The following is a 12,459-nucleotide window of genomic DNA, read 5'->3' as shown; positions in this document are numbered from 1 at the left end:
TGGAATTTTATTGTTTATTTTAGGAGGTCTGCACTTAATTTTCTTTATGAAAAGTTTTTTTTTAAAAATCACATAATGTATATAGGGAAGCAACAGAGGGACAATTCCTATCTGCTTCCAGGTTTCATATAAATGAATAGATATTTATATTTTTATTTAATTTTTTAATTTATTGTTATTCTCTAAAAATCAGACAACTAAATACAACTGCTGATTAACATCAACATATGGAAAAATGCTTTTTAACTTTTCATTAAAATTTGAACACAATGTTTTTGTCATAAGTTCAGTAAATAAAATTAGGTAAAAAGCTATAAAACAAGTTTATTAAAATAAAAATTAAACTGCGCTTTAAAATTTTTGAATTAAAGATTACTTTTTAAATATATGTGCAAGCGAGGGCAACATTAAAATCAATCGGTATTGTTTTGGCTTTGATTTAAATAAACTTACACTAAAATACAATAAATATTTCCATTAATCATTTTAAAAAATGTTGAAATTTTACAACACTAAATCATTTAAAAAATAAAAATGAAAGATAATGTTTTTAAAAATCTAATAATATTTATTTCTTTAACTTAAAAAGCATAATCTTACATCTTATTATAAAACAATTATACATTTTATGTATGTTATAAATAAATATAAGGTAATTATTAAATTTATGTAACTATATATTTTTGTAGATCATATTCTTAGTTAAAAAAAAATTGCTGTTAATATACAAAATGCAGTTTTGTACACACAGATAAAACAATTGCAACTTATGCTCATCAAGTAATTTATTTATTTGACACAAATATACATGAGAATCCAAGATTTAACATAATGTCTACAAATTCTTCCTTTCCATGTGCCTCCTATCTGAAATGAAACATCATTAAAAAAAAGTGCAAAAGGGTTAATTTAACAAACTATTGTATAACATATTAAAAAAATTACACTTACTCTATATATTCATAGACAAGCATTAACTCAGTGAATGCCTTTATGTGATTGATATGCCGCAACTACATGACATAAAATTCCAAATAAAATTCGTATGGAATTTTATTTCATACTCATTTTTTTGCATTAGACATGAACAGACATTTGTAATCAAATAGCTCTCTTTATGGTACATTTAAGTATGGTGTCAAAGCAGCTTTTCTAATTTATAGAACATAATTTGTATCAGTTCTACAACGTACGTTTTTGTAAGATTTGTTTCAGCTTTGGCAGAGATTTGTGCTTTGGCAGAGAATTGCATACAGAGTCTGTATTGGCAGTCATGTATAGGCAATAATACTCCAGTCATATTTGTGTTAGTTGCCATGCATAACCTAACTTAAAAGAATGCTAAAATCATTGTCCCATGACTTGTGGTGTAACTTAACAGCCAAAAACTAACCTGCTGTTAAAATCTGGAGATAAATTTGTGAGTTTAAGAAGCAAATTTTGTGAAGGGGAAATCTGAAAACTGTCGTTTGTTTCAAGATAGTAAGGCAAATTCATAATGAAGAATGTATTATTTAAAAAAAAAAAAAACACATTTAAAAAAGAAAACAAAAAAGTTACATTGCATTAGCTTACTACAAGTTTAGAATACTTATCACCATCGGTTTGTTAGTTGATAACATGATATTTCGCTGATGATAATAAAATGAATCTATGTTTTGTGTTTTTTCAGAAAAAGTGATTTATCTCTGAAAAAAATTTGATCTCTTAAAACCTGTTTTCTTTCACAAATTCTATAAGTTTTGAGTTTTAGTAGCTCAAGTATCTAAGTTTCCAAGTGCTATTTACGTTAGATAAATTACTTCTGGCAAAATTTAGAACACGATTCTTATTATTACTTTGTATTAATGTAAACAATCTAGTACAGAATATAGAGGTAAAAAATATCTTACCATAATTTTAATGTGCAAATACTTTCGCAGGATCCTGCATCCTCAGTCACAATTGAAAAACCTAAAATATACTAATACCAATACTTGACTTTCGCGGAATCCTGCATCACTGCCATTTCAGTAATAGCAGTGGAGTTTTGTTACAAAATTTTTTTTGTCGTTAGTTCTTTGTTTATAAATTTTTAATTTTTTCTTTGTTATTTGTTTGATGTAATTATAGAACTATGTGGCGACTGATGCAGGATCCTATGAAAGTTGACTATTGATATTAGTATTTTTTAGGTTTTTCTGATATTGTGTTTTGATGATAAGTTATTTTTTGAATTTAATCAGCACGGTGGTCGGTATGTTAATACAACATAATTTTTAAAAAATTCAAATAATTCATTCATTAACATATTGACCACTGTGATAATAAAATCTAATATTAAATGAAATTTAACCCACCCAAAGATGGGGTAAATAGGTAAACTTACCATATTAATTTCAAGAATCGTTCAATTAACACTATTACCATTTTATTAGCGAAGTAGTGAATATGTTAATGAATTATATATTTATATACAAAAGGCAAGTTCTAAAGAAGGAATGATATAAACTATATCTAATAATTACATCATTATTATTCAACTTGAAAGACTTCCACATTATGATTAGAACAAATTTTTCTTATTTCCTTTTGACACTCTTTGCAATTCAAGCTCTCAATATACCAGATATCAACTATCCTTATTACAATAATTGAAAATAATCCCATTTTTATAAATAAAAACTGACAACAAAAGCCAGTATTGTGTTGAAAGATAGACTTGGCAAGGGTATCATGGGCTATATTACACCACCACCACCCACCGCTATAAATATACAAAATAAAATTAAAATATATAAATTTTGTGTATGAGGTTAACTTAACCAATGCTCGCTTTGCTCACTAACCTTGATTAGCAAGCGAAGGTTAGGTTTGGTTCGATTATATATACTTTTAGATTTATTTAGGGTTTTATCTCGCATATTATTATGTTTCACATATATTTTGTATATTTATAGTCATGGTCGTACAACCCATGAGACTACTTGCTAAATCTACCATTTGATGTTAACACTTTATTTAAGAATAAGTGGCAAAAAAAAAATTAAATACTGAACTGTATAGGCGAATCTAAAACTTTGTTATTATGGTTCCTACAGCAGTGTAATGTGCATACAACTGTTATATCAGCCATCTTCAACTAATTATAATAAACAAATTTTATCACGATAAAAATAGTTAAAAGTAACATAAAATAATTAAAGTTTTTCCCTTTATTTTTGTTGTAATTTGAGTTCTAATTACTAAAGTTTAGTCAATAAGTAAGAGTAGTAGTAACCAATTTAATAGAAAACTATGGCTTGTAACGATTTTAAAGTTTGTGATTTATGGAAACTAATGATTTAGCTACTAACATATTATTTCACATCCTTTTACTTTCCTAGATGTATTATGTAAAAAAAAAAAAATTAAACTAAAAACAACCATGCTGTGCTGTACAACCACTTACCTTCCAACATAAAAATTTACGAGTATGCAGTTCAACTCCACATTGTTTTCTGCCTATGTAAAATAATAAAAAAACAAAACTATTAAATTAAAAAATAAAAAAATTACACAAGCCTGTGATGATGGTTGTTTTTTGGTTTTTGATAATTAACTTACATATTTTTTTTTAGCGTTGAATCTGAAAATAAACAAAATTGCAAAGATGTGATACAGTAAAATAGATATACACTTTTTTTTTAATAAACTAATATAATATATTCACTTTTTTGGCTAATACTACGGCATTCTTACAAATAAACAATTGAGTGGTATCCTCAGGTAGGGGGTCATTGACCCTTAATTTCTATTGAAAATTGCCACAAAATAAGCCTAATTTCCATTATACAGCATTTTTAAATTAATTTATTTTTATCTATTTAATTAATTTTTATGAGGTATGTCATGCCTTTGGTAACCACTCCCATTCTTCATCTTGTAAAATACAATAATTTTATTTCATGTGTCGAAGTTTCTTTGGAGAGTTTGCAATCTGGTGCTTTGCGGTTTTCCTTCTATGTTCTCTATAGGGTTCATCTTGGTGTAACGTCCAGCAATATTCTTCCATCATCGTAGTAGTTCATTTTCCTTGATATCTTCTTTCCATTTCTTTCACATCCTGATGAAATCTCTTACCCGTCTTTTCATTAACGGCACCCAGATTTTCAGGAAAATAGTCCACATGTAAATTTAGGAAGTGAACCTTCAAGCTCGTAGAATAGCCTAAATTTTTGAACTTTTGCAGCATGTTCACGATGAATGATTTGAAATTTGGGTCCTTCTTATCACCCAGAAACTTGGTTACTACGTCTTTAAAAGGCTAACTGGGCTTTTCTTTTTCTGCAAATTCCACTTGTTTCTGAAAGTTACCATTTTTGAGAAGTTTTCTAATGCAAGGACCAGTAAAAACACCCTCTTTTAAATTTGGTGCTTCATAAGACTGGAATTTTTAAAACATTTACCTTCTTTTGGTTAAGACTTTGACACATGCTTCATCAAGCCTAACTTGATATGCAAAGGTGGAAGGAGAACTTAACTTGGATCTACAAAAGCTTTTCGAAGCACATTTTTGGTTCCGCATTCTAATGAAGTTTTTTTTGCCCAATCTTTCCTTATCTGATGGTTTTCTCTGTCTCTGCTACCCCCATTCACGCAAAAAAAGGAAACTTTGTATACTCCTTGCTGTATTAGGAGCAGCGATATAATTTTGAGATTACTGCACGAAATACACTTACGATTGTCATATTTAATTTTATAGAGAAAAAATTCCAAATTATTGTAACCCTCTTTTCACAGGACAGAATTTCCAACAGGTACTACCAACTGCTACAAGGTTCTTCTTTTTAAGCCTCATACCAAACAATTCTGAATTTTCTTTGGTCAGATGTTAAGTCTCAAACCAAATCTCTTAGTTCAGATTGTGAATAAAGCTCTGGTGCAGTTACCTCCAACTTCGTACTCCTCTTTGATGTTATCTTCATTTAAATCATTTGTGGAACCGTCTGTTTCAGGTAAATTTTCTGGGGGAATTGGCACTGGTACGTCTGAACCATGAGGAACCGGGTATAAAGCAGATGGCATAAGTGGATTCACGATTCTTCAAATTGAAATTGTGAAAATCAGTCAAACAAAAGTAACAATACTTTTGTTTGACCACCACTGGAACTCTTCTTGTTTAACCTTTGACCATTGTCTAAGTCTTTCAACACATGTGTAGTATACATATGTGTTGTGCCCAAATTTTGTCTTTATCTCCAATTTTTACTCTGAAATACACGAGGTACACTTGTCGAAAGAAAGTTGTTATATTTCTTTTTTGCCTTTCCACCATTAATTCATCACAAATGTAACATAAAGAATCTGTAGAATTTTTGCAGCGTCTTAAAGCCATTTTGAAAACGGAAAGCTTGCTTTATGGCCTGAAAATTCATTTTCCATTGACAAAAACATGTTTGATCAGAGGATGGAAAAAATTCTATATATGCATGCTGACGGTTGAAACAGCACTGATAGTAGTTGCACGGTGCATGAATGGTGCAGAAAGCTGTTAATATGTTAATCTTGTTAAGTCTTATCACAAGCTGTTGGCCAAGCTTTCCCATCTTGTCATCTTCAACCCAAACTCCCCCCTGCTTATCCTTTTCAGGCCACTTAACTACTTAGCTATAAGAATGCATAGTATAAGCCAAAAAGGTGAAAATATTATATTCGTTTATTAAAAGAGAAAATGTTTTGTCTTTGTTATATAACATTTTTCAATTTTTTACAAATTTTGAATTTGAGAAAAATCCTGATGTGATGGAAAAAATTAAGGTTATTTTCAGATTCAGCACTAAAAAATACATAGGAATCGATTATCAAAAGTTAAAAAACATTCCACAACCCAAATTTTGCATGCTTGTGTTATTAAAGAAAATATAAAAAATACATAATAACAAAATGCAAAAGAAATGTACTTACAAAGAACGGACATAGTCTCTGTAAGAAAACTTGTTTAATATGTTAGGATTTCAAGAAACATTTAAATTTTTAACTTTATGTGACATTAATTGAACTCTAGCACCTGCAGTTGATCCGATTAAAGAATCAGATTTTAGAAAAATGTGATTATTCTACCGCTGACAATGTGGAATAATACAGTAAACCTTTCATAATTTAAAAATAAATCTATAGATCACAGTCTTGCTTGTACAAATAGGTGTAAATAATGTACCATTCTTTGCCTTGTTTGGTAACAGCTTCTTTGTAGAGCAAAAATAAAGTTCAACAGAACTGTAACCGTTTATGTTCACAGATCACAATGTTTGTAAACATTGTAAAACCTTGTACTAGTACAATATCAAAGGTACAGGTAATACCAAAAGGCATATTAGGGATCAGAAATGTGGTTGATGATTTGAAAAGACAGAAAATATTAAATGAAAGAAATTGCTAAAATCACAGAATGGAGATTCAGCTATACAGATGGGGATCTATCTAACAAGCCAAACTTTTAAGTATGATGACTCATTATCTAATAAAATATAATTAATTGTAAGTTCACTAATTATAAAGCAAACTTTACTTACACTTTAGGTTTACTAGCAGGCACTGCATTTTGAGTCACAGCAGCAGGCTTTTTCTTACCAGCTCCCATCTTACGAAATTTCTTCACATAAGCCTCAATAAGGCATTGTATTTTCATCGGATTAATCTCACCAGACTTGTTATGACAAATCTGTTAAAAACAGTTTTCACATTGTAATAAGTAATAAAATAATAATAGTTTTTAAAAGATCTGAGAAATCTTTTCTCAAGTTGACAGCGCTAATGAACCGGTCATGTTACATACTTATTCTAACTCCAACATACATGTGTAATCCATGTTTAGTATGTCTATCATTAAACGACAAACTAAGTTGAATTTGTTCTAAAAAATAAATAAATTGTTAATGAGCATTAATATTATCTAAGAATATAAATGACAGTATTAAAAAAATGGAAGCTTGAGTGGCACAAGGGTCCATGAGAGCTATAGTATATACCGATTCGCAGTTCATATAATTGGTGCTCATCTACCATTACAAGACAAAAAGATGAACATACTTAAGGTGGATGTTCACATCAATCCGGGATTTTTGTTATACTAGAGCTTAAATGGAGATTCCTGTGCACTCTATTGGTTGTACACTTGATACAAGTGTTGCTACTAATGCACGGTGCACTAGCACGAATTATTGTTAAACAACGACAACAGTCAGTCATAAAGAACATGGCGTCCAATGTAGTGAATGGATATCTGGAACAGCAAATTGTAATAAAATTTCTCGTGAATGAAGGAACATAAAACCCACTGAGATTTATTCCCGACTTCTTATTCCTTCCATAGTACGGTGATTTGACTCTTAGTCACAATAAAAAATTTGAGAGGTGCAAACATTTTAAAGAAGGCCATACATCAGCGAGTGATGATCCCGGTCGAGGCAGTTCAGAGTCTACTGTAGTCATTCCCATGAACATTCATCAAGCGGAAGAACTAATCCTTAATAATCGATGAATAACTTGTCAGCAAATTGCAGAAGCAATAAATGTATCTGTCACAACTGTAAACAATATCATTAAGGACAATCTGAAGTCGCTCTAAAAAAAAAAGTGGCCTGGTGTGATCACTAAGATATTCTGTTTCTGCAGAACAATGCCCGAACACACACAGCCTACCGCACACAATATGCGTGCTACAAGATCTTGGCTGGGTGTTACTGCCACACACCCCTTACAGTCTGGACCTTGCTCCCGGTGATTTTCACCTATTTGGGTACTTGAAATTGTTCTGGGAGGCCAGTATTTCAACAGCAACGATGAAGTGAAGCAGTCAGTCCAGTCTTGGTTTTGACATAACGACAAATCTGTCTATACTATGGGTATCCAAGCGCTAGTGAAACGCTGGGATTAATATATAAATGTAGCAGGGGATTACAATGAGAAATAAAAGTATTCCTTACTATCACAAGTGTGTCCTACATTTATTAAAAATTAACAGTCCTGGATTGACCTGAACGCTCCTCGTAAATAAAGAAAATATTTTAAGGAGGTGGTAGGATTAGGTTTTGAAATAGGAGCTAGTTTTCCACAATGATCTGAAGAATTATACTTGTCAAGATATTGTTCCAGAAATGTTACCAGCATAACAACAACAATCTATGCTGATCAAGAAGTACTCATATGATACAATGTAATGTCTATAGTTTTCTGTTACGCACCAGGAAAATGATACCAGACACCAATGAATGTTGTCACTGAACTTTTGAAGCTACTACTCACATTAATAAACAAAATGAGAAAGTGATGTCACATATACAAAAAAAAAAATACATTTTGAATAAAAGCTGCATGTATATATATATACCGCATCTTTAGAGTAAATCATAGTATTAAGAAGTCATCTTTACATTTCTCCATCTGAAAATTAAACATTAATATATGATAATCAGCCAATACTACATTATTTATTCGTATGTGGAAATGCAATATAAAAATTACAAATAAATTAGGTTTATATCCATTACAGCAAACCAACTAATAAACAACAAACATTCTATTTCTGATATTAACACAAATACAAATGAAATTTCAATTTGATAAACCATCAGTATTTAAGGCAGATTGTCTTAAAGAACTGCAACGGATAGCAATATACTTGTGTAAATAAGAGCCAATTTTCATTGTTTTAGTATTTTTGTAATGCAATTATAAAATTATTTCAATCAAGAAAAATTAAGGTAACACATGTTTCAATATTCAGTACTAGGTGGTTTATTTAACAAATTTAAATATATATATATATATATATATATATATATATATATATATATATATATATAATATGTAAAGGGTATACATTCATTGCAGACACTATAGTGGTCTGAGAAGTGATCACATTAGTCAGTCCATGATGAAAGTCTCTTTGAAGGGACTGTTACAGCCCCTTCTATATATATATAAATATATACATTACATATACACATATAACTGTATTTGTTTAAAATAATCAAAAACACATTTGACAACCCAAGTACAGAATTACAAAGTAAATAAAATGACACTTACCATATATTTTTTTTCTTTAATCCAATAGCACTTTCATGGGATCCTGCATCATCAATTGTATATAAATAAAATTACATAACAAATTTTTTTTAAATTACGATCATATATACAAAATATGAAGTCGATTACAAATTAAAATATATACCGTGTAACCTGACCAGCCAATGTTACCAGTGTAAAATTTTTAATTGACGTTAATTATATTTATCATATGTACTTATTTTATTTAATTAAGATCATATTTTGTATATATGATAGTAATTTTAATCTTTTAATTTTTATTCTAAAAACAATTTGTAATGTTTAAATTTATATACAACTGATGATGTGGGATCCTGCAAAAGTGATATTGGAATAAAGAAAAAAAAAATTAAGCGTTTCCTTTCCTTTTCATTTCATTTCCTTTGTAATTCTGTACTTGGGGTGGTCAAGTTGATTATCGACTAAAAACACACGATTATAAATAATAATAAAATTAAAATATTTACTTACTTCTTGTTTTTATAATATTTAACATTAGTGCTTTTGTGATGCACACTGGTTGATCAGATGTACAAATTCGAAGAGGATGTTGTCTCTTTTTGATTAGGTTGTATACGGTAATGGAAGGAAATTTTTATTACATACTGCTATCTTAGACTAGTTACAGCGAGACTGTTATAGTTTCTGACTATGATCAATAGAAATTATTCTGATTGATTGAACTGTGAATTTGACTACGATTAATAAACATTTCCCTCCTTTACCAGTTTGCAAACTAATTAAAAGAAAACAAGTCTCTTTAAATTAATTTTTATTTTTACGTCTGAGGAAGCGGTGTTCATCAAGAAAGCACAAATGTTAAATATTACAAACACAAGCGGTAAGTGAATACTTTTATATTATTAGTATTACTGATAATAATTATTATATACTGCTATGATGCAGTATATATGATGGTTAACTACAAATTCATTAATATATACATACACTCAAAACTGAATATGGATGCTTACGAACAAACAACAATAAAAATATGTTGGTAAAATAACCTACTACATCTAATAGCATAACTAATTTTTAGGGAGCAAGAAAGTTTGCAATATACATCTTATGTCAAATTGCTGAATAGACAGATTTATGAAATTTTATGCAAAACCAGAGTTGTATCTAATCGTTTTAAAATGTAAAATTTAAAACACAGAATTTATCTTGAAAAGTATGCTCAGTATGTAAAGGGTATACATTCATTGCTGACATTAAAGTGGTCTGAGAAGTGATCACATTAGTCAGTCCATTATGAAAGTTTATTCGAAGGGACTGTTACACAGCCTTGTGATCCTCCCAGTACTTTTTTATACATTCTGATTTCCACACCCTTTCTGGTGTTGAGATTTCTTCTTATGAGTGTGAAGCGAGTGTACAGTAGGGCTTCAAGAGCTGAAAAAAATCTGGGTGAAATCTTTTGCTAGCCATTACTTGAAAACAAGCTATTCTAGACCTATACTTATATGAACTTTTTTCATTATTTTTACCAGTAGAACATGTCCTGAAAGTGTCTCAGTTTCTTTGTGAGAAAACCTGTATAAAGGGTGGCATAGAAAAAGTACGAAGAACTTAATGTACAAGTGCATCAAACCAGCCGAATGGATGAAAGAAAAACTTCTTATTTCTGTTTTTTGTTTGTTTGGGCAAAAAACTTAAAAAAACTGTTTTGGTCCACAAGAAGTGCTCATAAGTAATCAATAGTTTGTGTATTTATGAATTTGCTAAGCCATACATATAACAGTATTTATAAGTATACTCTATATAGTAGGAAAAGATAAAAGCGCATTGGTTTCTTCTTACCTTCTTTGTTGAAATAAATTTATGGTAAACATCAGCATGACAAGCCTACAAAGATGTAGATAATACTCAGCCCAACAATTGATTCCTTTACTTTATTCCTTTAACACAGGGACTGGATAGTTAAACATAATTATTCTCAAAAAGCAACTAACTTTGCCTCTACACTTCTGATTTATGTATTGCAGCCATACAAAAGACTAGGAGAAATATTATACAGAAATAAATCAACAGAGTGGTGACTATACTACAATACAATGCTCACATCTTTGAATTTAAAAAATTAAAATTGAAAATAAACTTTCAAAAAAATGTACCTTGGGTACAGCTCTTCTTAATATTTCTTTATAATCTTCTTTTGTAATATGCTTCTTGGCATAATGAGGCTTTAATACCAGTTTAACTTCTTCAACAACACGTTCTTGTCGGTTTAACTTTTTCAAAAACTGCACACAAACAAGAAATCAATTAAAACAAGTGCAAATATCACTAAACCCTTTATAAATAGCTTGTATGAAAATCTTTTCAACTATTATCTAATAATATATTTGGTATAATAAAAAATCTGATGTGGGCACCACATAACTTCCTTGTAGATCTATTAAATTATATACATATACAACATATTTGTTGCACTTCATTTAAACTTATTTCATTTGCAAGTGAGATATGATCCTCCAATTCTTAAATAAAAGTGGATGGTTACACAATTGCTAAAATATTAGTTTTTATTAACATCAAATATTTATAAAATTATTAATTCAACAATCTTACCTGAAATATTAGGTTAGAGTAAAACTCCTTCGATTACTATATAAATAAATTATTTACCAAATAATCTAATAATAAAAACTGATTATTCTATGCTGTAAAGTCAAAATTAATATTTATAACCAGTATACAGGAGTTCACTAAACGGCATAGTTTAATTATTATTAACTTTTATTTATACAACATACCAGAAATCGTGTGCATATTATGCACAAGTGAAGAAAAAGTTCAACAATCACTTTAAATTGAATACAATTCAAAAATGTATTTTATTTTTCTGTCAAATAATAAAATGATGTTTAAAAAATAAATATACAATTTTTTTAAGAATTTGCTAAAAAAATCCAAAAATAATATGATCCGCAATTAATATTAAATTATCAGATGTTTCAGCAAATATTACATATACATTTACACATTTTTAAATAAAATTTTATTTCGCTATTTTTTTTTTTTTTTTATCATTTAATTACTTACTGTAATTTTTTTTACAATCACAGGTTAATAATTATTAAATCAATATATTTAAATTAAAAAAAAGACAAGTAAAATAGTTAGAAAAAAAACAAAAGGAGATGAAGTCTGATTTGAACCGATCTGCTCTGCTGCCTTCCCTTTAAGATCCAAATATTTTATTAATTAAAATTTTTATTTTATATTCAATTGTAGTAAAAAAGGGAGGTGTATAACTACATGTTACAACAGTGCTAACTCCAAAATTTCAACATCCTATGGCAATCGTTTTTGAGTTATGCAACATACATATGCACATACATACAGACATCACACGCTGTAACCAGTCAAAATGAATAT

General features: G+C 29.2%; 1 protein-coding gene across 1 annotated transcript in view; it reads right to left on the bottom strand.

Moving 5' to 3' along the window:
- Positions 1 to 637: 637 nt before the first annotated feature.
- Positions 638 to 12,459, bottom strand: part of LOC142328388 (uncharacterized) — a 61,118-nt gene continuing 49,296 nt past the window's right edge. Inside the window, exons 11-14 of the mRNA XM_075372096.1 lie at positions 11,193 to 11,321; positions 6,534 to 6,682; positions 3,431 to 3,483; positions 638 to 867 (exon numbers count right to left, since the gene is read on the bottom strand). Of these exons, the coding sequence (XP_075228211.1) occupies positions 3,462 to 3,483; positions 6,534 to 6,682; positions 11,193 to 11,321 (300 nt within the window). The 3' untranslated portion in view covers positions 638 to 867; positions 3,431 to 3,461. The remainder of the gene's footprint in view (positions 868 to 3,430; positions 3,484 to 6,533; positions 6,683 to 11,192; positions 11,322 to 12,459) is intronic.

Source organism: Lycorma delicatula, chromosome 7 (assembly GCF_047948215.1).
Source record: "Lycorma delicatula isolate Av1 chromosome 7, ASM4794821v1, whole genome shotgun sequence".
In the NCBI taxonomy this organism is placed as follows: Eukaryota; Metazoa; Arthropoda; class Insecta; order Hemiptera; family Fulgoridae; genus Lycorma; species Lycorma delicatula.
This window is presented reverse-complemented; position numbering and strand designations above follow the sequence as displayed.